This window comes from Aptenodytes patagonicus, chromosome 4 (assembly GCF_965638725.1).
Source record: "Aptenodytes patagonicus chromosome 4, bAptPat1.pri.cur, whole genome shotgun sequence".
In the NCBI taxonomy this organism is placed as follows: domain Eukaryota; kingdom Metazoa; phylum Chordata; class Aves; order Sphenisciformes; family Spheniscidae; genus Aptenodytes; species Aptenodytes patagonicus.
Genome location: NC_134952.1, coordinates 50,153,865 through 50,173,395, shown reverse-complemented (window position 1 = coordinate 50,173,395; position 19,531 = coordinate 50,153,865). Strand labels below are relative to the sequence as shown.

Sequence of the window (19,531 nt, the reverse complement as noted above, 5' to 3'; positions counted from 1 at the left end):
TCCATTACAGCCACAGTTAGGCAACTCTGACAGCGTAATGCAAATGAATGATTTATTTACATGCATTTTTGCATATATGAATACAGGCATAACACATTATAAGAATTATTAACTTTGCTACTTCATCTAAGCGAACACGGCCACCTTCTTTGTATGTACTTAAGATTTGCTCTTTCTTTCATTTACTTAATGTTTTTTTAATTGCATCGTTTCCTATTTTTAGTATCTAAACCTTACCTTCATTGGTAGATGGCTTCATGCAAGCTCTGCTTTATTCTTATATATATTAAAGTGTAAATCAAGCTAATCTGTATTTCTGATTTCTAATAACAATGTAAAGATTCTTAAAATACTGACCATGTTTCATCCGAGTTCAAAAGCTACTTCAGCTAGGCTAATTATCTCTTAAGACCAGTTTCTCTGATTCCTAAGCAGAACTGCCCGTTCTTGCACAAACAGTCTGTGTTTCAATTCCTCACAGTGTGACCAGGGTAGTATAGATGTCAAACATTCGGCCGCTAAGCAGCAAGACTTATGCATCCATTTTGATCTGGGTTGTTCGTTTTTTTTTTTTTAAAGAAAGCAATAGCAACATACGGAATTGGTGGTTAGGGATCGTAACTTCGTCCTCCTGTGTTTGAGAAGCTGGTTATTGGAAGTTGGGCCTTTTGAGCATGGTGACAGTAGGTCAAAGAGGACTTAATATAGGACCTCCATATATAGGCCTATCTGACTACGAAGCATGCCATAAATGTTGCTGTGGTTAGAGCTTTTTGTAAATAGCCATTGGAAAATGTATGAGTTACAATACAACAGCTCTTGAAAGAGGTGAGGGAAAAAAAGCTAATGGTAATCTTGTATTACCTTACATTAACCAAATGAACAAACTATTTGGGTGCCATTTTTTCAGAATTTGCTGTATACAAAGCCATTATTTCACCTAAAATTCTTCTTATCTGCTGCACAATTTTCTGTAGTCAGAATTTCAACTGGAAGCAACTACCAATATATTTAATAAAGAAACAAACTTAAAATATTTCTTTTCCTTTTTTTTTTTAGGGGATATTCATTCTAAGAAATAAGTCCTTTTTTTTTTCCTAGCACAATCTTCCCATTAAAGTCAGCAATTTCTTTTAATTCCTACTTTGAGAAAATAAAAAAATGCTTTAATAGCTTGCTGTACAGTCTTGCTGTAATGCAAAAAAAGGCACTATCCTGCAAAAGGGTGTATAGCACACCAGAGTTCAACCAACTGCTATTTTCTCTCTAGTCTTTTAAAATTAAATACAGAATATGCACATTATAGTAGACAGGTAAATATCCAACACTTTGCATTCTCACTAATAATCTGAGTCCTATTCTAGGCACAGTGAGTAATTAATGCCTTGGACGATGCCTGTAACAACAGGTTGCCAAACCACCAGAGAGCAGAGACAGTCCAAAAGTTGTCCATACAATACGTGTGTGTTCCCACCTAACCTGTTGTTAAGGAAACTGGAGAGAAAATGCAACAATAGGTAAACCTTGGTGTTTTTCTTAGCCAGAATCAAAGAAAAAGTATTGGGTTAAAATTTTGAAATGCCTTCTTTTAAACTCTTCTAATTTACTTCCTTTTTTACAGGGGTATTAATATTAAAATTAATTAAATTATTAATATTAAATATTAATATAAATATTAATATTGAAATTAAATATCCCCCCCCACATATGGTTAAAATAGGCTTCAAAAAAGTAAGCCAAACTTTGCTTTCACTCAAGCAGGTTTCTACAGATGCAGCAGCAGATCTTCAACTATTATTTCATTTACTAAAGGAAAAATGTTGTTTACTAACTACTAAGAGAAGGGGGAAAAACAGCACTTGTTCTGAAAGTGGATTGTATCAATTTTGTTATTTCATTAAAGAGCAAAATCCACTGCATGGCCTTTCTAAAACTGTGATTTACATTCTTTAAAATGTTCCTCTCATTATAAAAATTATTTCCGGATGTCTTAAAATCAAGAAGGAAAATATATATGCACTTTTCTTTTCCTAGCCTGCTTGGGGTCTTAGATAAGATAAAGCCAAACAGAACTATCATCTTCCCTAAATATAATTGTTCCTTATAATAGTTGGTTTTCCATTTATTTAATGTGGCCATCTCATCTCTCCACTGCAGATCAAAACAAGAATTAGTAAGTAATCAGGCTATGGTTTAGAAAACCCAAATCAAAAGCACACTTGTTAGGGAGAGGGTATGGGTTACTTAACATCCTCTTCAAATCAACTTTCTCAGGGCAGTATGGGCAAGTCTGGTTCTTGCCAGCAATGCACCAACCACGGATGCAGGATTCATGAAACCTGGTATCAGGTGTATTGTTAAGGAATCTTTCAAATATAAACAAGGCCCAGTGCATACATCTGCAAACCTAGTCAAACCATCAACAGATAATTTTAATGACCGATTATGGATACTGCCTTGTTTTATAACCAAACAGTTTCAAATGGCTTAAAATATTTAGAATATTTAGAATTATTTTGAAGTTGAATCCAATGTCCTGAACATCCAGACTGGTATTCATATTTTCCAGCTCGCAAGAAGCCAGGATACTTTTTATGAACTGCAGGAGGGGGTGATTAGTAACATTGTTCCAGCACGTATGCAATACCTTTCGTTTTAGTTTCTGGAATGCAAAATGCTGAGTTGTTTGGTACCCCCGAGTATGAGGCACTGGGTCTTCTGTCAGGCTGTAGGGTATGTATGTGCCATCGTTTGAAAAGGATTCCACATCTGCCTTAAAACTACCCAGCAAATGCAGCCCCGGGCACAGCCGGAGGAAATCCTCTGTGGTACACGGGAGCCTGAATTAGCAGACCTGACCAAGGGGTCAGCCTGCCTGACCTAACGTACTGCCAGGCACAACCACACAGGCTGTGCACGAAGTGCCTGGAAGGAGGATGTAGGCCTGAAGCTGTAGGGTTACAGCCCCTCTTGCACCAGTTTGTCTGTCAAAAATCTCCGTGGCCTCAACTTCTGTCACAGAACTGAAATATACTTCATGCTCCTATTTTTACTTTTGTGCTATGTTGTTTCTGAATGTGGTTTTGGTTTCTTTTTTTCTTGGTATTTATTGCCGTTGTTATTATTTTTTAATGCAGCATAAAAGAGGAGAAAACAACAGTTCCATAATTACATGGAAAGGATACACATGATTACAGGACAGCTGGTAGGTATTTTCAGTGATCCCTTCTTCATTTATATCCACAAAAATTTTCTGCCTGCAGACTGCACAGATGTCATTGGACAAATTTCTTGTTGGTATGCCACTGACGTTGTAAAACTGTCAAGATCAAGTTTACAGGAAAAAAAAGAGGCCAAAGAACAACAAAATATTTGCTTAGAGTCAAGGATGCATAAGCACATTTTAAGTGCCATCAAAGATAAGGACAGCATGAAAATGGCACAGTTGTCTTAGTTTACTGGTGTCAGGATGCACAATTACCAAGAGATAATTAAAATCTTATTGCTGATGCAAGAACTTTAGCAACCGCCTGCTTGATTTTAAGTAACTGGGACATAAGAAAATTGTGCTGAGATAATCACCTCATTTGGAAAGGGAAGATAAGAGCTATAAAAAGGAAAGGGCAAGAAGACTCTTTCACAGACTTTGCAGAAGTAAGAAGCTTGTCTCCCTATGGCAATTAGGAAAATTATGTAGTCTCTTGTACATTGGGACCCGCCTGTTGGAAACCCCAAATCACTGGCTACTACTTAATTAAGGCTATTCTTCTAATCATAAGATTGACAAGGGAGTTCAACAGTTTGTCTGTGGCACAAGAACAGCTCTCCTCAAGGAAAAGTGAGGTTAGTTTACTGCAAGAGTATCCAGTAGACCTTGTTCTCATGAACCCAGGGCCACAAGAGATTCAAGAGCTCACTTCCAGTCCTTGCAAGTGGTGTTCAGGATGATGATCACCAGCACTTCACCACCAATGGTGGAAGCCATGTGGTCAGAACAAACCTCTGCAAAGTCTCTTCCCATCACACCATAGTACAGTCCGTAAAAAAGCAGTGTCATAGCAAAACCCATGCAGTCGTCAGACTCAATTCTGTCATAAAACCACAAAAGAGTACTCGGGTGAGTGTTCTTGACCAAAACACCAGAATAAAATATCAACAAGACTTTTACTCCAGTTAGCTCCTGCTTCCTTCAAACTGCAGGTTTAGTTTCATTTTCTTTTGTAGCAGCAGACACCCTCATACTTGAAGTATCAACATGCTTGACGGCAAGCAACGTTGAAAGTAGGTTATGAACTGCTTTTGGAGCCACAGCTACTCAGCTCTGTTATAGGAAGGCCAAGCTGACACATTTTCTTATAGAAAGGGACTTTGCTTAGAGTCTTATTATACAGAACAATTAGATATATTTCGTTGTTTTGCAGAAGCAACAAGATCAGCCAAATCTCAATAAGGTGTAAGATGCCAGTCAAAGAAATGTTAAGGTTCTGTAGCTGAAAGAACCCACCGTCCTCCTGAATACAAATTCCTCAGAATAAAATCTTCGCTAAATTGCAGCAAGCGGTATTTAACCCCTTACCCCAAAAAACACCCAACCCAATAGGTTCTGCAAAATTGTTAACATCTCTTGTCACCTCTCTGAGATTGTATGTGTTACAGGTCTTAGGAGATGGAAACCAGGCTACCAAATACTCATAAAACCGGAGCTTCTCAACATTAAAAAGGACCTGTCATTTCTGCTGCAACAGGGCACAAACTAAGAACCTTTAAAATAGAGCTGACAAATTTTGTACTTATATCTTTAAAATACACTGGTGGGGGAATTTAGCTGGTTAAATAAAATTCCTCAACAGAATAAAGCTTAACAGTATTGGTAACACAAGACTGTTAAGTTTCTGCCAAGGATTTTCCATCAGAGCTATGTACTTTTGGATTAATCAACTACACAATGTATGGGCAATAAATGTGACACTTAAAGGAACAGCTGACTTACTTATGTGCAGTATCTCCAATACCTCCAAGAAGTGTTGGACTTACAGCAGATGCATTATGTAGTTGATCTGCACGCTCTTGAGGAATCCCTGGAATTTCTGGTCAGACGGCGCCTCAGAGTCCAGCACAGTAGCTCTGACTGGGCTGCTAGTCAGACAGAAATCCTGGACAAACACAAAGAAAATTCAAATTCTACCCAGGCAAAAATTCTAGCTAGATTAAGAGGTTAGGTCGAGAATCATCTGGACATACAGTATTGTCTTTGGCAATAGTCAAAATAATAAGAGGAGAACCCCCTAGCAACAATATAGCCTGGTAGAGTGGGAAATTATAATTGACCGAAAGAACTACAATGTGTTTTTGATATGAATGTGCTTATCTACTTTTATCTTTTACATCAAGCCTTTTTATGTCTCGTGTCCTTCAGGTACATAAATGAAGGACTGAGGATTAACTCAGCAGTTAAATTAGGGGATTAAATGAGTGAACACAGTGGCTGTATGAAGTTTAAGGTTTTTCCCCTCTTCTCTTCACACCACAAACACAAGTTGTAAAATGACTAAATATCAGACTTCAGACCAACTATGCAATAATAAAAATCAAGAAGTAAGAGAACCTACAGCTACACAATGTAAAAGGGGTTTCATATGTTGAGGTGGGTGGTGAAGAGACCAGCCTGGAGCAATTTCACTGCAAACAAAGTAAAATCTATCAAATAGGAAATCACAACAGTTGCCAATCCCAATTTTACCTGAAGATACCTACCTAAAGAATAAATTAAATCCAAACATGGTAAACATTATGGCTAGATAACCCACAATTCCAACTGCATAACTCAGTTTATAGATCAGGAGGAACCATTTGTAGACCAACCTATGGATAAGAGAAAAGAAAGACCGCTCAAGACCTTGCGTATTTTGCAGAGTGGCACAAAATGCCACATAGGTAGCTTCTGCTGAAGTATTCATAAATTCAATAGAAGTTTTACACTTCTATATTTCTGCCTTACTTAAAGGTGAATAAAAACATATAATACAGGGAAAAGGGCAGGACAAAAAAAAGCCCCAAACTTTTTTGTTTTGCTTCAGTTTTCACAAGAAATGGTAATTGTGAACAGATTGCTAACATAATTAAAACTAACAGTTGGGAGCTGTGAAAGAGGGAGGCACAGGCCAGAACAGGACAAGAACAGGTAAAAAACAACTGAGGTAAGTTAGATATAGTCAAGTCAGTATACCACCAATGAAATTTATCTAAAATACTTTAAAGTTAGCAGAAGTAGTCTCTGAACTATTAATAATTGTCTTTGAGAGCCCAGGGTGGAGAGGCAGAGTTTCAGAAGACTGAAGAAGGAAGAATACAGACCTCTCAGCAGCGAGGCAGAGAGGGCTCTAAGGAATAAGTTCAGACTATTTGGTATATATACCAAATTGAGCTCTTCAGGCTCAGTAACACCTGGGATGACTGCAGATGGTAAGAGTCTGCAGAATGAAAAACCAAGATGGAACTGATGGAATGAATTTAATTTTAACTCTTTAATTCTTTTTCATTTGCATGTCATGTTTGATAAACACTGGTTTAGAGAAACTTATTCATACTGCAGTTGGAAGATTCCTTCAAATTCAACTGCTAATGGCCCTCTTTGTTATCTGTGAAGGTTTGTTCCAGGGAAATTCTTATTTGCTCTTCTCCTTCTACAAGTTTCCTTTAAGAAACAATACCCCAAAAAACCCCAACCAAGGCAAAACCAACAAAAAAGGACATACTGTGGTGTTCTTCCTGAGAGAGGCTTGCAGGTTGCTCTGACAGCGATGTAACTGGCAATAACTGAGAGAATTCCCCACAGGGACAGGGGTCTCCACCAGTAAAGTCTGATGGTGAAATAAAGAGGAACAACCCACATCTGCAGCAGTGTGACTGTTGGCAAAACTGAGATGGTAATTTCAAGGTAATGACATCCTATGGTTCCATTTTGCATGGTTAGGTTGGATTAACAGATTGCCAAACTGTAAAACTCAAACAAAAAAATGTGACTTGTACAGCATTTGACACAGGAGGGCCTTTGACCCTAGAATAAGGATGTTAGTCTGCCTTGCACCTTGTAAATAATTAGTAATCCCAGTGTAGTAAATGGTTGCAACACTGAGATATAACTCATCAGACACCCACATCCTATCCTCAAAAAACTAAACTGTCTATTGATAGAATTAATGCTACTGAAAAAAAATTAAAGTTTGTTTTCTAACTCAAATTATATATGGTGACCGCAGGGCTAAAGCTTTGGGAACAAGTTTTCTGAAATCGGTGGAGATAGTTTGGCCTTTAAGCCTTAAAGCTGCTCTTATAAACTTTCAGAAAGGCACATTTGGCTGCATTAATTTGGGATGCTGCTCCGTTACATGACCACACTACTGAAGGTTTTTCTTAAAAACTCTTTCTACAGCACGACAAAATGTTGTGGCTTAAACTTTTAAACCATTTTTCTAAATGAAATTATATCAAACTTAATATGTATATTTGCTTGAATTGCCCACAGTGATGAAATATTCTACTTCTTTCCCAATAAGCAAATATTTGAAACCCGCTGAAGAGTCAGAAGCCCTGTAATGTCAGTTCTCTCCATGATCACATTAATAAACTGTGAATTTGGGACTGTGGAAGCCTGATGATGACAAAGATAAAGCAAGACTGACTTTAATATTTGTTTGCAGAGTTAGCTCCCGCATCTTTACAGAAAGGTTACTAAAAATAAAAAAAAATCTGAGGGGAGATGGTTTTCAAATTTATGTTTGCTTTGGGGCGGGGGGGATTTTTTAAAAGCAAACAAAAAGCACAATCCATCTAGAGTAAAAAGCTATTTCTATGGAAGATGAATCCCCTTCCTTAACACAAAAAGGAGAATGCTGAAGGAATGAGTGTTACTCCCTGTGAAACCTAATGCAGTTTTGCCACAAATTTCAACTGAAGCAGGACTGGATTCTTCTTCTTCTCCTAAGAAAAAGGAGAAACTCTTAAAAAAAAATCCCCCCAAACCCCAGAAAGCATGCAACTATTGAGCAAACTGGTATTTCACAACATAAGTTTCAATAAATTAACAGATAGAAACACCTGTAAAAGATAACGACACAGCATCGTTAGATCGCATCACTGTTATGCATTTCTCCACCCTGCAGCCCTGGCTTCACGGGACCACAGTCTGCTGCTTGTAATCATAAAAGTGACAGAGCTCTTCCTGTGCCACGCAGCCCTCCTGGCATACCAGAGGTCAGTGGTCCCTACACATCCCTGATCGTGGAGCCTGAGTTCCCCTGGCCTTCACCGAAGGCCACTAAAGGCTCCCTGCTGCCTGCCTGCCTTGCTACTGTCCAGCGCGATCCTCTCCAATGTGCTTACGTACTGTGGGTTGCTTTTTTTTCAGTAGACTGAAGGTATAGTCTGAATTTAAGTGGCAAAGCCAAAAACTGAACGGGCACACATCTTCAGTAAAGTAGCTACTTTGTAATAAAAATCTGTAACAGAACTTTGTTATCATGTTAGCTGCAAAATGAAATGCTAATTAATTAAAAAATGGTATCACAACCTTCTCTCAGGTGATGCTGTTATCAGATCAATTGGTAGATATTGTTTGCAGTAATTGTTTCAAATTTCCTTATTGATTTTTAGGTCTTCCAGATGTTAATTTTAATTCTATTAGTCTCTACATGAAATGCATGAGTATTTTGTCATGTAAATGAGGACAAAGATAGGAATCGAGTCGTACAGATGAAAACCCCAGTACTGATTTATTATTAATACTGGAAGGTCACCATCTGGGCAATTCCATAAAATAATACATCTCCATTGCTGCTAAATGGGAGCTTTAACATCTGGATCATATTATTCCAAATTTTTCTCATCCACCCATCATAGCAAGAGGAATTTCCTGACAAATCAGAGTGCTGCCCAAAGGTAAAATGTTTTTCTCATTACCGTACTTTAAATGAGCTCAAAAAGACCTAGAACTGAAGTTAGCATCAGCGTCATAGACAACTTTCCCATTTTCTAATTATGCAGATTAAATAGGTCATACAAGCACCAACTGAAAGATGTCCATCTGTCCTCTGCTTCCCTCACAACGCTCCCCCCACTCTGAGTGAGTAAGAATGCCTATCACCAGCAAATTCAACAGAAGAGCATTATTCCACTATCCTTTCCATCTTATAGCATATGGCAAAAACTGCATACATAAAGAAAATAACTGTGTAATAATTAGATTTATTGTGACAGACTGACCTTACCAGAACTTGTTAACTTGGCAACGCAAGCTAACTGGCTCTCTAAAGATCTAGTTTCTTTTGATGTAGACATATTCAAATACTCAAAAACATATGCATGGAAGAAATAATAAATCAGCTGTTTGGGTTTTTTTAAGGTTTAAATTAATATGCTTATACTTGATAGTACATTGGAAATTGGCAGGGATTTCTATATTAAGTAAATCAACCAACCTTATTTTCAAGATTTGCCTCATTACCTAGGTATAGAAATCAATGCTGTCATAACTATGCTGCTTCAGTTTTCAACTATATTCCAAAGTAAGTTCTCATTACGTGACTGCCACATGATACAAGATACAAAATCAGTAAAATAGGCAACCACCTACGGGACCAGAAGTAAGGCTTTTGTGTTTGAGATTGTTCTGAGACCATGACAAATCTGCCTTTCTATCTCAGATATTTTAAGATTCCTATCACGCCAGGGGAGAACAACTGTGTCCAAATATATCATATTTATTTAATTTTCATCAATGGACAGCTTCCAATGGCAACTAAATTGCATCATAAGAATCGCTGAGTACCTGATAGTCAGAATTTCCTTTGGGAAAATACAGAGTCAGAACACTAATAAGCTTTTTCCTTCCTTCCTTCCTTCCCCAGTTGATGTGCTAGACTCCTGCCTTTATGTTGAGAAAAATGGATAGGATAGGCTAGGACAGGATAGGAATGTCTTTTCAAGGATGGTAATTCGCTGACAAGCATTCTTCATTGCCATCCCACATCCCAGAGCACATAATACAGTTGCAAGCACATATTTGCCTGCACCTCACTGGATTAGAGGAGTGCAAAATTTGTGAGTGAAATGGAGAAATGAGAGCCTTACCTGAACACTTATGCAAACCTATTGAAAATCAGGCTTTTACAATACGAATTAGCAGAACACAGGCTCCATATTTATTTTTGAAAATCTCAGATAACAATAACAAAATTCCCAAAAGTAACTGAGAAACAATAATTTTCTCTAATCTGCTTCCTCATCATATGGAAGTTAACCCCCAACTGTCAGCCACCATCTAGAAGAAAAAACACAATTGTCAGAGTGGCCTACATTTTATTTCAGGCCAAGACTTACTAGAAAAAACTCTTCCTTATTTCCCCCCCAACCCCTCCGTGCTAGGATCATACCCATGTTACTTTATATGTAGCCATCTGGTGAAGGGCAATCTCTTCCTTCTTGCCAAAATTATCCACAGCTGAACCTTGGTTGCTTTGCTGCAACTTTTTTGCTCTTGCCTCTTTGAAATATGAGCCTTCCCCAGCATGCCTTTTTTTTTTCTCAGGAGACATTTTACATTCTCGATAAGCCTGGATAAGGCTCTTTTGGAAGGTACAGGCTGTTGCTGTTTCTCTTGCATCTAGTAAGTAGTCACTGCTTTTTATTTTTTGTTCTTTTTGAGCAAGCTAATGAATGCCCTTTCCACTTAGGACTGATTTTATGCTCCCTTTGACCTTCATTTCCTTTTTCTTTCAAAAAGAAAACAAACTTTTCTTTTTTATATGTTCGCAAAGCACTTTGAAGAAGAGGGTGGGAGTCAATCACTGCAATCCTTTGCTTTATTTCTACTAACAGGACTGTGCAATTCTTTCTGAGCCCTTACTATGTCTGAGAATAGCATGAGTATCCAGAGCAGAGATGTATACATGCAAGCACCCACCACGACCTCAAAGAATCAGACAGAAAGGTTTGTCAGCTGATGCTGCCTTTCAAGCCATGATATGTAATGGAGGGCTGGCTACTTGTTTCGTTGATCCCTTGGGACAGAAAATAGAAGAGAAAGCAGTTTTTGATCGAAAAAAAGGAGCCTTAGGTTTACCCCTCCCATTGAAAATAATGTGTTCTACCTCTTCATCTGATTTCCCTTCTCTTTCGCTCCTAAAGATGCAAGCATGTTGTTACAAGCAGGGGAAAGTGTTTGGTTTCTTTTCTTCAGTATTAGACAGTGTTGTGCATAACTTACATGTGAACTATACAGGCATAAACCAAGCGGTCAAAAGCTGGATGGCAAGTAAGAGAAATGCGTAAGCAAGCAAAAGTGGAGGGCTGTTTTCTCTCTAGTGAGCATGTGGTTGTTTTTCAAATTTTGACTTATTTAAATGTTTCCTACCAAATCAAACAAAAATGATATGCACATGAACACAAGCATAATAACTGCCACCTGGAAGAACTGTAATGCGGAAGTCTAGACCTGCCTGTACTTAGGGGAGCAGTAGAATTTGTTGTTGTTGTTGTTGATTTTTATGTCAAACGGACAATTTCCTGTATGCATTAACTAAGTTGTTTAAATCCTAAATGCGACCATCTTTACAGTTTCTGCTCCTAAATCAGAAGGTTTCCTTATCTGATGCAACAATGTATACTAGTTATTTTTCATCTATCTTGTGTAAGGATCTCATTAATCATTCAACTTTGTATCTTAATGTTTGTCCTATTTGTTAGTCTTCAAAGTACAGTGGATCAGATTTCAGCAGTTACTATACTGGTAGAAATTTGTAACTTTAACATTGCTGCATGACATGCTTTTAAAGAAAGCAAGCTAATGCAATGAGATCGACAGTGTGTTTGAAAACTGTACAAAACTATCTGGATATGAAACATGAGGGCAGTTATAACAACACACAAACTTGTAAGTTGTTTTGGTGACAAACACTCTTAAGCTACCTAACATGGAATAAATGCAATAAACCATCTACTGGCAGAGACCCACTGTGAGTAGTGCTCGCTATTATAAAGTAACTTCATACATAGATAGATGGTAGGTGTGGGAATGTATTACTCTCCCAGCTAAACAAAGCGTGAAGCGGAACTGCCAAAACTCAGTGCAAAGTGAACTTCAGCTTCTGGTGCTACTATTTTTACTGAAAGAGGCTCTGCTTCAGTTCCTCTTTTACTGGAGAAGGAGGCCTTGCTGCTGCCACGCAGCTATGCACTGAAAATTGAGGCCCCAACATGTCTCTGGCGCAGATGTTTTGTTTATTTTCACATGCACTGCAAAAACACAAAACCCATCACAAAGTCTTATTAAAGTGTTGTGATGGTTGTAGTTGAACTGGAGCCTCCCTAAATTAGACTAAATGCATTTAAAAGTATATTTTTCCATATTGGCTATGGCACTTTGCAGATGTGACTGGCTCCTGTAAACTAATAGTTGGGAATGAAGTTTCAATTGCCGAAGACTAAGTTACACAAGTAATAGGACTGTAACAAGTGTAGGCTGTTTGCATTTTTGACAGAGGTGTACTACAGTCTATGTAGTACACATTAACTAACTTTAAGTACTGCTAAGGAGGATAATGCCAAAGCAACACAGAGTGCATGGTTCTTAGACTCCCACAGGCTTTCCCAGGCAGACAGGGACCTTGCCAGCTGCTCATCATTGTACGCATACTTAGAGTTCAAGTGTGTTTCAGCACTGATTTGATACCAGTCTCATGCAAAATATTTTCAATGGAAAACAAAGACATGGACAGTCTGAGTGACTTCAGTCACTTCAGTGTTGTGTTCTTTATTCTAAATATCTGTTGAAATGAGTAAGGTAAAAATTGATAGGAAAGAAATACTTGAAAAGCGCTGGACTGAGATGCTAACGTGAACATAAAATGATTGAATCATACAGCAGAACTGGTCTAGAAGAGAAGTTAAAGAGAACATAATGGTAAAGTAGTATTGTATATGATTATACTATACGTGCTAAGGTATTGTGTGCACTCAGGGTTAGGAGTGTGTGTTTGTAAAGGTAGAGAGTTAATGACATGAAGCTAAAATCCTCAATGAGCTGCGCTACCTGTGACTTCATTAGACACTTCACCTGTATATATCATAGAATCGTTTAGGTTGGAAAAGACCTTTAAGATCACCAACTGTTAACCTAGCACTGCCAAGTCCACCACTAAACCATGTCCCTCCCTAAGCACCACATCTACAGGTCTTTTAAATACCTCCAGGGATGGTGACTCAACCACTTCCCTGGGAAGCCTGTTCCAATGCCTGACAACCCTTTCGGTGAAGAAATTTTTCCTAATATCCAATCTGAACCTCCCCTGGCGCAACTTGAGGCCGTTTCCTCTTGTCCCATAGCTTGTTACTTGGGAGAAGAGACCAACACCCACCTCACTACAACCTCCTGTCAGGTAGCTGTAGAGAGTGATAAGGTCTCTCCTCAGCCTCCTTTTCTCCAGGCTAAACAACCCCAGTTCCCTCAGCCACTCCTCATAAGACTTGTTCTCCAGACCCCTCACCAGCCTCGTTGCCCTTCTCTGGTCACGCTCCAGCACCTCAATGTCCTTCTTGTAGTGAGGGGCCCAAAACTGAACACAGTATTCGAGGTGCGGCCTCACCAGTGCCGAGTACAGGGGCACGATCACTTCCCTACTCCTGCTGGCCACGCTATTTCTGATACAGGCCAGGATGCCATTGGCCTCCTTGGCCGCCTGGGCACACTGCCGGCTCATGTTCAGCCAGCTGTTGACCAACACCTCCAGGTCCTTTTCTGCCGGGCAGCTTTCCAGCCACTCTTCCCCAAGCCTGTAGTGTTGCATGGGGTTGTTGTGGCCAAAGTGCAGGACCCGGCACTTGGCCTTGTTGAATCTCATACAGTTGGCCTGGGCCCATCAATGCAGCCTGTCCAGGTCCCTCTGCAGAGCCTTCCTACCCTCGAGCAGATCAACACTCCCACCCAACTTGGTGTCTTCTGCAAACAAAACAAACAGGGGGGCACTCGATCCCCTCATCCAGATCATTGATAAAGATATTAAACAGAACTGGTCTGAGTACTGAGCCCCAGGGAACACCACTTGTGACCGGTCACCGACTGAATTTAACTCCCTTCACCACAACTCTTTGGGCCCAGCCAGCCAACCAGTTTTTTACCTGGCAAAGAGTGGACCCGTCCAAGCCATGAGCAGCCAGCTTCTCCAGGAGAATGCTGTGGGAAACAGTGTCAAAGACTTTACTAAAGTCTGGGTAAACAACATCCACAGCCTTTCCCTCATCCACTAAGCAGGTCACCTTGTCATAGGAGATCAGGTTAGTCAAGCAGGACCTGCCTTTCATAAACCCATGCTGACTGGGCCTGATCACCTGGTTCTCCTGTACGTGCTGCGTGATGGCACTCCAGATGATCTGCTCCATAACCTTCCCTGCCACCACGGTCAGGCTGACAGGCCTGTAGTTCCCTGGATCCTCCTTCCAGCCCTTCTTGTAGATGGGTGTCACATTTGCTAATGTCTAGTCAACTCCCTGGTTAGCCAGGACTGCTGATAAAGGATTGAAAGTGGCTTGGTGAACACTTCTGCCAGCTCCCTTGGTACCCTTGGGTGGATCCCATCCGGCCCCATAGACTTGTGTGTGTCTAAGTGGTGTAGCAGGTTGCTAATGATTTCCCCTTGGATTATGGGGGGAAAATCTCAGGGGGCTGGGTAGCCAGAGAACAACTGGTCTTACTATTAAAGACTGAGGCAAAGGTGGCATTAAGTACCTCAGCCTTTTCATATGTTGCCATGATGAACATTTCATCACTGTATAGCTGAAGAGCCTGTTTCACAATCTCTGTATTGCAATTTTATGCCACTGTGAAACTCTACTAACAGTAAAGCTGTCGTAGATCAGGCTGGTTTTATATCGTGTACTAAAATAATTTCTACAAATTGTAGCAAGGTTTCATTCTTTAGTGTTTAACAGACCTGTCAAATCAGGGGGTATGATGCTTCAGAGTCTGAGGAGCAATTGCCAAGAGATAAAGTATTGATCATGACAGTTATTGATGTCACTGCTATTAAGAAGTTCAGTTACCAAAAACCGGATTTCAATCTACAGATGGCTTAGCGCACTCATCAGCTGATGAAGATGGAAAAGCTAAGAAGCTGCTTGTGTGCTTAAAATTCTGCCTGTCTGAAATATCTGTGTAATTCCCATTATTTGTTTAACATTTACTTAAAACTCACATTGCTTTTTAAGGATTGGCCCTTTCTGAGGTGCCTTTTTTTTAACTATTGAATAGGGAGGTCAGGGGTGGAAATCATGTCATTCTAGTTTTCTCAGGTTTGCAGAGAAGTCTGTGGTAGGGGAAAGCAAGTGAGCTGAAGCACCATAAGCCCCAGTTTTAGCACCTTAACCACAGGACAAGCTTTCTCTCTAATTAGGCATGTGCATGAGTAACTTAGTGAAGAGAGGCCTTGGATTCTGTCAGTAAGCCCTCTGTAGCATTACTTCAGCTAGATAAGGGTAGTGACTTTGTTTTTCTACCTAGTCCATTATTAGACAGTTGTTTGAAAACTCAAAGCCTTTTCCTTAAAAGCTTTAACCTACTAAAGACTGACCACAGCATCAGTATGCATAAACAGAAAATAAAATACAGGTTGTTTTCTCTTCCTACATAAAAGCTATTCTCCACCTGACCAAAAGCCATGGTTTGCTGCTTTCCACGGAGGCTCAGTTTTCTTGCTAGATGTAAACCCTTAAGAGTATGTCATGACTCCCAACTGTTACCTGAGAAAGATGATGTCTTAACCACTACAGCTCCAAAACTGCTGTCTTTCTGACAAGCTATTCACATTGTATGATCAACAGTGTCTTTGCTTCCACTGAACAAGCACAATCTGGGCAACAACCAAGGTTGCAATGAGAACAAGAACCATCTCCATGTGCATTGATTCACAGCCATGCTGTTTCACATGCATCTTCCGATGTTGCAACCCGAAAAGAAAATATGTGTGCTATTAAAAAAAAAAAAAAAAAACAACAAAACCAAAACCCAAAAAACAGTTTAGATATTGATTTGTTATACCTAGAGGTGACAGTAAGTCTATGTATGAGAGATACTTTGAGGAAAGAGGTTAGTGGTGTTATGCATGAAGATACAAGGTAACAAGCTAGATGAGAATACTTGGTCTTTGTAACTGGAACTATTACCCTGAAAAAGGAAATGTAAAGTAATGGGCAGAGAGTTGTCTTTTTTTCTTTTCTTTTTTTTAGTAACTCAGTCTTGAAGATAAATATAGCCACAAATACATAGTGCCTATGAATTTTAGCCCAAGGTAAATGCAAACTCAGCAGAGGACTTAAACCCCTGTGTCAGCTTCCTTCCCTACAAAGTGAGAATTGTAGCTGGTATTTATCTTCCTTCATAATTTCATTAATTAATGAAAGTTTCCTTGAGCCCCTAAGAAAGGAGTGGATTGTCTTGGAGCTATAAATCAGCCTCCTTCATAACTAAAGCTGAGTGAGCTTCTGTGTTAGATCAGAGCCTCATGCCCCTGTAGTAAAAATCTTGATCTTCATCTGAGCTTGACTCAAATTAACCTGGATTTTAGTTTTCCTCTGACCTGAAGCTTTCTGGGCCTACATTTCAGGACTCAACAGCACCTCCTGGCTTCTAGATCTGCGTATGCACTGACTGCACCCCAGCTGCACCCTGAAACAAAGCTGAAGTGACAGACACGCACCGTCTCCCTTCCCCTTCCATGCTCTGGTCCCTGTGGGGAGAAACACTGTGCAGCAAGACTTTTTGTCACGGTGGCTGATGGGCAGCAGCTATTCTGTTCAGACACCGCCAGTGTTAAACCAGTTGGCATCCAGATTTGAGCAAGGAACTACACAAAAGCCCAAAGCCATTCTTTGCTGCTATTACTTGCTATCCCATGTTAGCCAAACTTTGAATCCCATTAAAACTTTTGACTTTGCAGAAATCTGGATATAGGTTTAAAAACATGTGGTTCTTTCCCATCCCTTCTTCAGAAGCAAAAGTGCAACAGTAGCCATGCTTTTTTCCATCTAAAAAGAAACGGCTATGTGATGGATGCTGTGCTTAGATGCCACAGCACCGAAGTGGGTGCCAATACCAGCGTCAAACGTCTTTCTTCCCAGCTTTATGCACATACCACAGAGTACCACACCTTCTTTGCTGACAGCGTGCTTGCATTAAGTATCTCGAAGCAGCTCCTCGGTGCGATGCACTCGGTGTCCCTCCGGCCGCAATCAAGGGTGCCCCCTTACGGGCAGCGCACCGGCGCAGCCGCACCGGCGGGGCAAGCCTATAGCTGGAGATAGTGTAATTAACGTGCATCCTAAGAAAAGGGAAGGCGGCAAGAGAGGGATAACAAGCTTTTCCTCCCCCCCCCCCCCCAAGCAGGCATTAAAATGATGGTTAAAGGACCATTTGTTTATATTAGACTTGCAAGGACAGGAAGCGTTATATTTATTGTACCTAAAGGAAAACATTGTACTACAACAGCAATCTCTGTAATGATCGCTGTAAAGCTGTTCCCTATTTTGTTTTGCTGAGGAACTGATTAAACTGACAGAATAAAAAGTTCCAGTAAAACTTTTCAAGAAAATAAAATTCTTTACTAACTACTCTTCTGTGAACAAAATGTTAAAGGTTTCTGGTATCGCTATAAATGTACATTTCATTTAACAAAACATTTGCGAGCAATATGTAAATTAACTTACTTCCATTGTTCCTCTGTTGATAATAAATCATTTTCCTGAAACACATTCAAAACAAGTATTATAACTTCATGGTGAACAACAGCCAGATGGGTTTTCTTCTCTTAACCCTCACCACCCCTTCTGTCCTGTGAGTTGCTGGACGTGTTGGCAAGTTCCCTCTGCCCCTCTCACCTGGAAGCTGCTTAGAAACCTGCAGCTACAATGAGGATGGCGGTCACGCAATTTCAATGGCTGCGATGTACGATGGGAGCAGCTAATGAATTCCCTCGAGGTGACTGACCAACGGGGACGATGTACCCTGGTGACCTACAGTTATAGCATAACTCCAGCCAAAAGGGACCTTGGCAGTTATCTGGACCAACCTCCAGCGCAGAACAGAGTGAAGGACATCAGGTTGCTCAGGGGTGAGTCCAGCTGAGTTGTTAATATCTCCATGGATGGGTATTTCACTGCCCCTCTGGGCCTCCTGTGGCAGTGAATTCTCTTTTCCTTCTTCAGTACATGGGGACAAAATCACTGCAACAAAATTAGCAAGCTGAGGTTTAAACGAAATGTCTCCTAGACTTAATCAAAAAGGTCTAGGTCTGATCTTTCAGCTACTCTAATTAGGCAGCTGTACAGGCACACCATAAAGCCTGTGGTACAGCTCACACAAAAAAGGCTAAAAAGGGGAATTCAAGAGTATTCAATGAAGTCTAAAGGTAGAACTTCTGGTTCCAAACTGGATTCTATCAGAAAAGGTCATTATCAAAGATGGTGTTTAGTTCTTGTTTTTCCTTCAAAATCTTCCAATTCTGTAAACAAGTCTTTAAATTTTCTATAAAAATTCTAAAACTCAAGGGGATAAACTTTTCCTATTTTTATGAATGTTACCTGTTTTTCAGTTGAAATGTCCATGTTTGGTGGTGGTTGTTATTAATATAACTTGAAGTGTCAAGGTGCCACTTTGTGTTGATTTTCGCCATGTACATCTTAGCCCTATGGGTGATGTGTCCTTGCATTTTGCTCTGACTACTGAGGGATATGCTACAGTTTTACTATCTGCCTGGCACTTTGTACTTGTCTAAGGGAGAAACAGGGAATGCAAGTCACCATTCATTTGGGGAAATAAGTACACTTTTAGAAGAATTTAAGTACCAAAAGACATAGCTGCACCTAGCAGAAACTTCAAACCCACCTAGATGCCCAGCTGCCACTCTCTGCTTCCTCAGCTCCTCTTGCTGTTTCTGTCAGAAAAAGTATGAGGCAAGTGGCTCCTGATCTCTTATCTTTGGAGGTCATGAGGATCAAATTGAGGGAATAAGGCAAAAAAAAAAAAAGAAGTCTTCATTATACTTTTGCAGTATAGTAAAGGCGTTGACACTCTAGTCTTAGAAAATACTGTAAAACGGAGACTTGCTTTTGTAGTTCATTTGTATGCTAATGCACCTTTACAAAAGTACTGGACTACACATCTGCAAACTCTAATCTCATTAGAGCCAAATTAAATTGCAACAATTACACTATATAGCTCAAAGTAGAGATGCATTTCAATTCACACTGCATTATTTATTTGTTTACCAGCTAGCAAGTAACAGAGAACTTGCAGATTCTGAAAATATCTTGCTAACCAAACCTGATTTCTGTTGTTACTATGCAATAAAACTGGAAACACGCTTGCGATAGTTTAGATCCCGCTTCCCTCAACATTATACACGGTAAGATTTTGACTCTGTAGCAAGCTAGGGACCAGTTAAGAGGAAGGCTATTGGACCTTAAAAATAAAATTAGTTTTATTTCA

The 19,531-nt window shown here is 39.8% G+C and overlaps 1 protein-coding gene across 1 annotated transcript; it reads right to left on the bottom strand.

Moving 5' to 3' along the window:
* Positions 1–1,355: 1,355 nt before the first annotated feature.
* Positions 1,356–6,967, bottom strand: RNF175 (ring finger protein 175). Its single transcript, XM_076337534.1, has 6 exons — positions 6,711–6,967; positions 5,755–5,862; positions 3,962–4,088; positions 3,186–3,319; positions 2,218–2,339; positions 1,356–1,474 (listed from the first exon to the last, which is right to left on the bottom strand). The coding sequence occupies exons 1-6, from the start codon at positions 6,965–6,967 to the stop codon at positions 1,356–1,358; spliced, it is 867 nt and encodes a 288-aa protein (XP_076193649.1).
* Positions 6,968–19,531: the final 12,564 nt, after the last annotated feature.

Excerpts from the sequence above, each read along its gene's own strand:
- RNF175 (XM_076337534.1), bottom strand. The coding sequence starts at position 6,967 with ATGCAAAATGGAACCATAGGATGTCATTACCTTGAAATTACCATCTCA. Across the intron at positions 5,863-6,710 it reads CTTGGTTGGGGTTTTTTGGG|GTTGGTCTACAAATGGTTCC; the intron begins GTATTGTTTCTT and ends TCTTATCCATAG. Across the intron at positions 1,475-2,217 it reads ATACCCTCTCCCTAACAAGT|GTGGGAACACACACGTATTG; the intron begins GTGCTTTTGATT and ends ACAACAGGTTAG.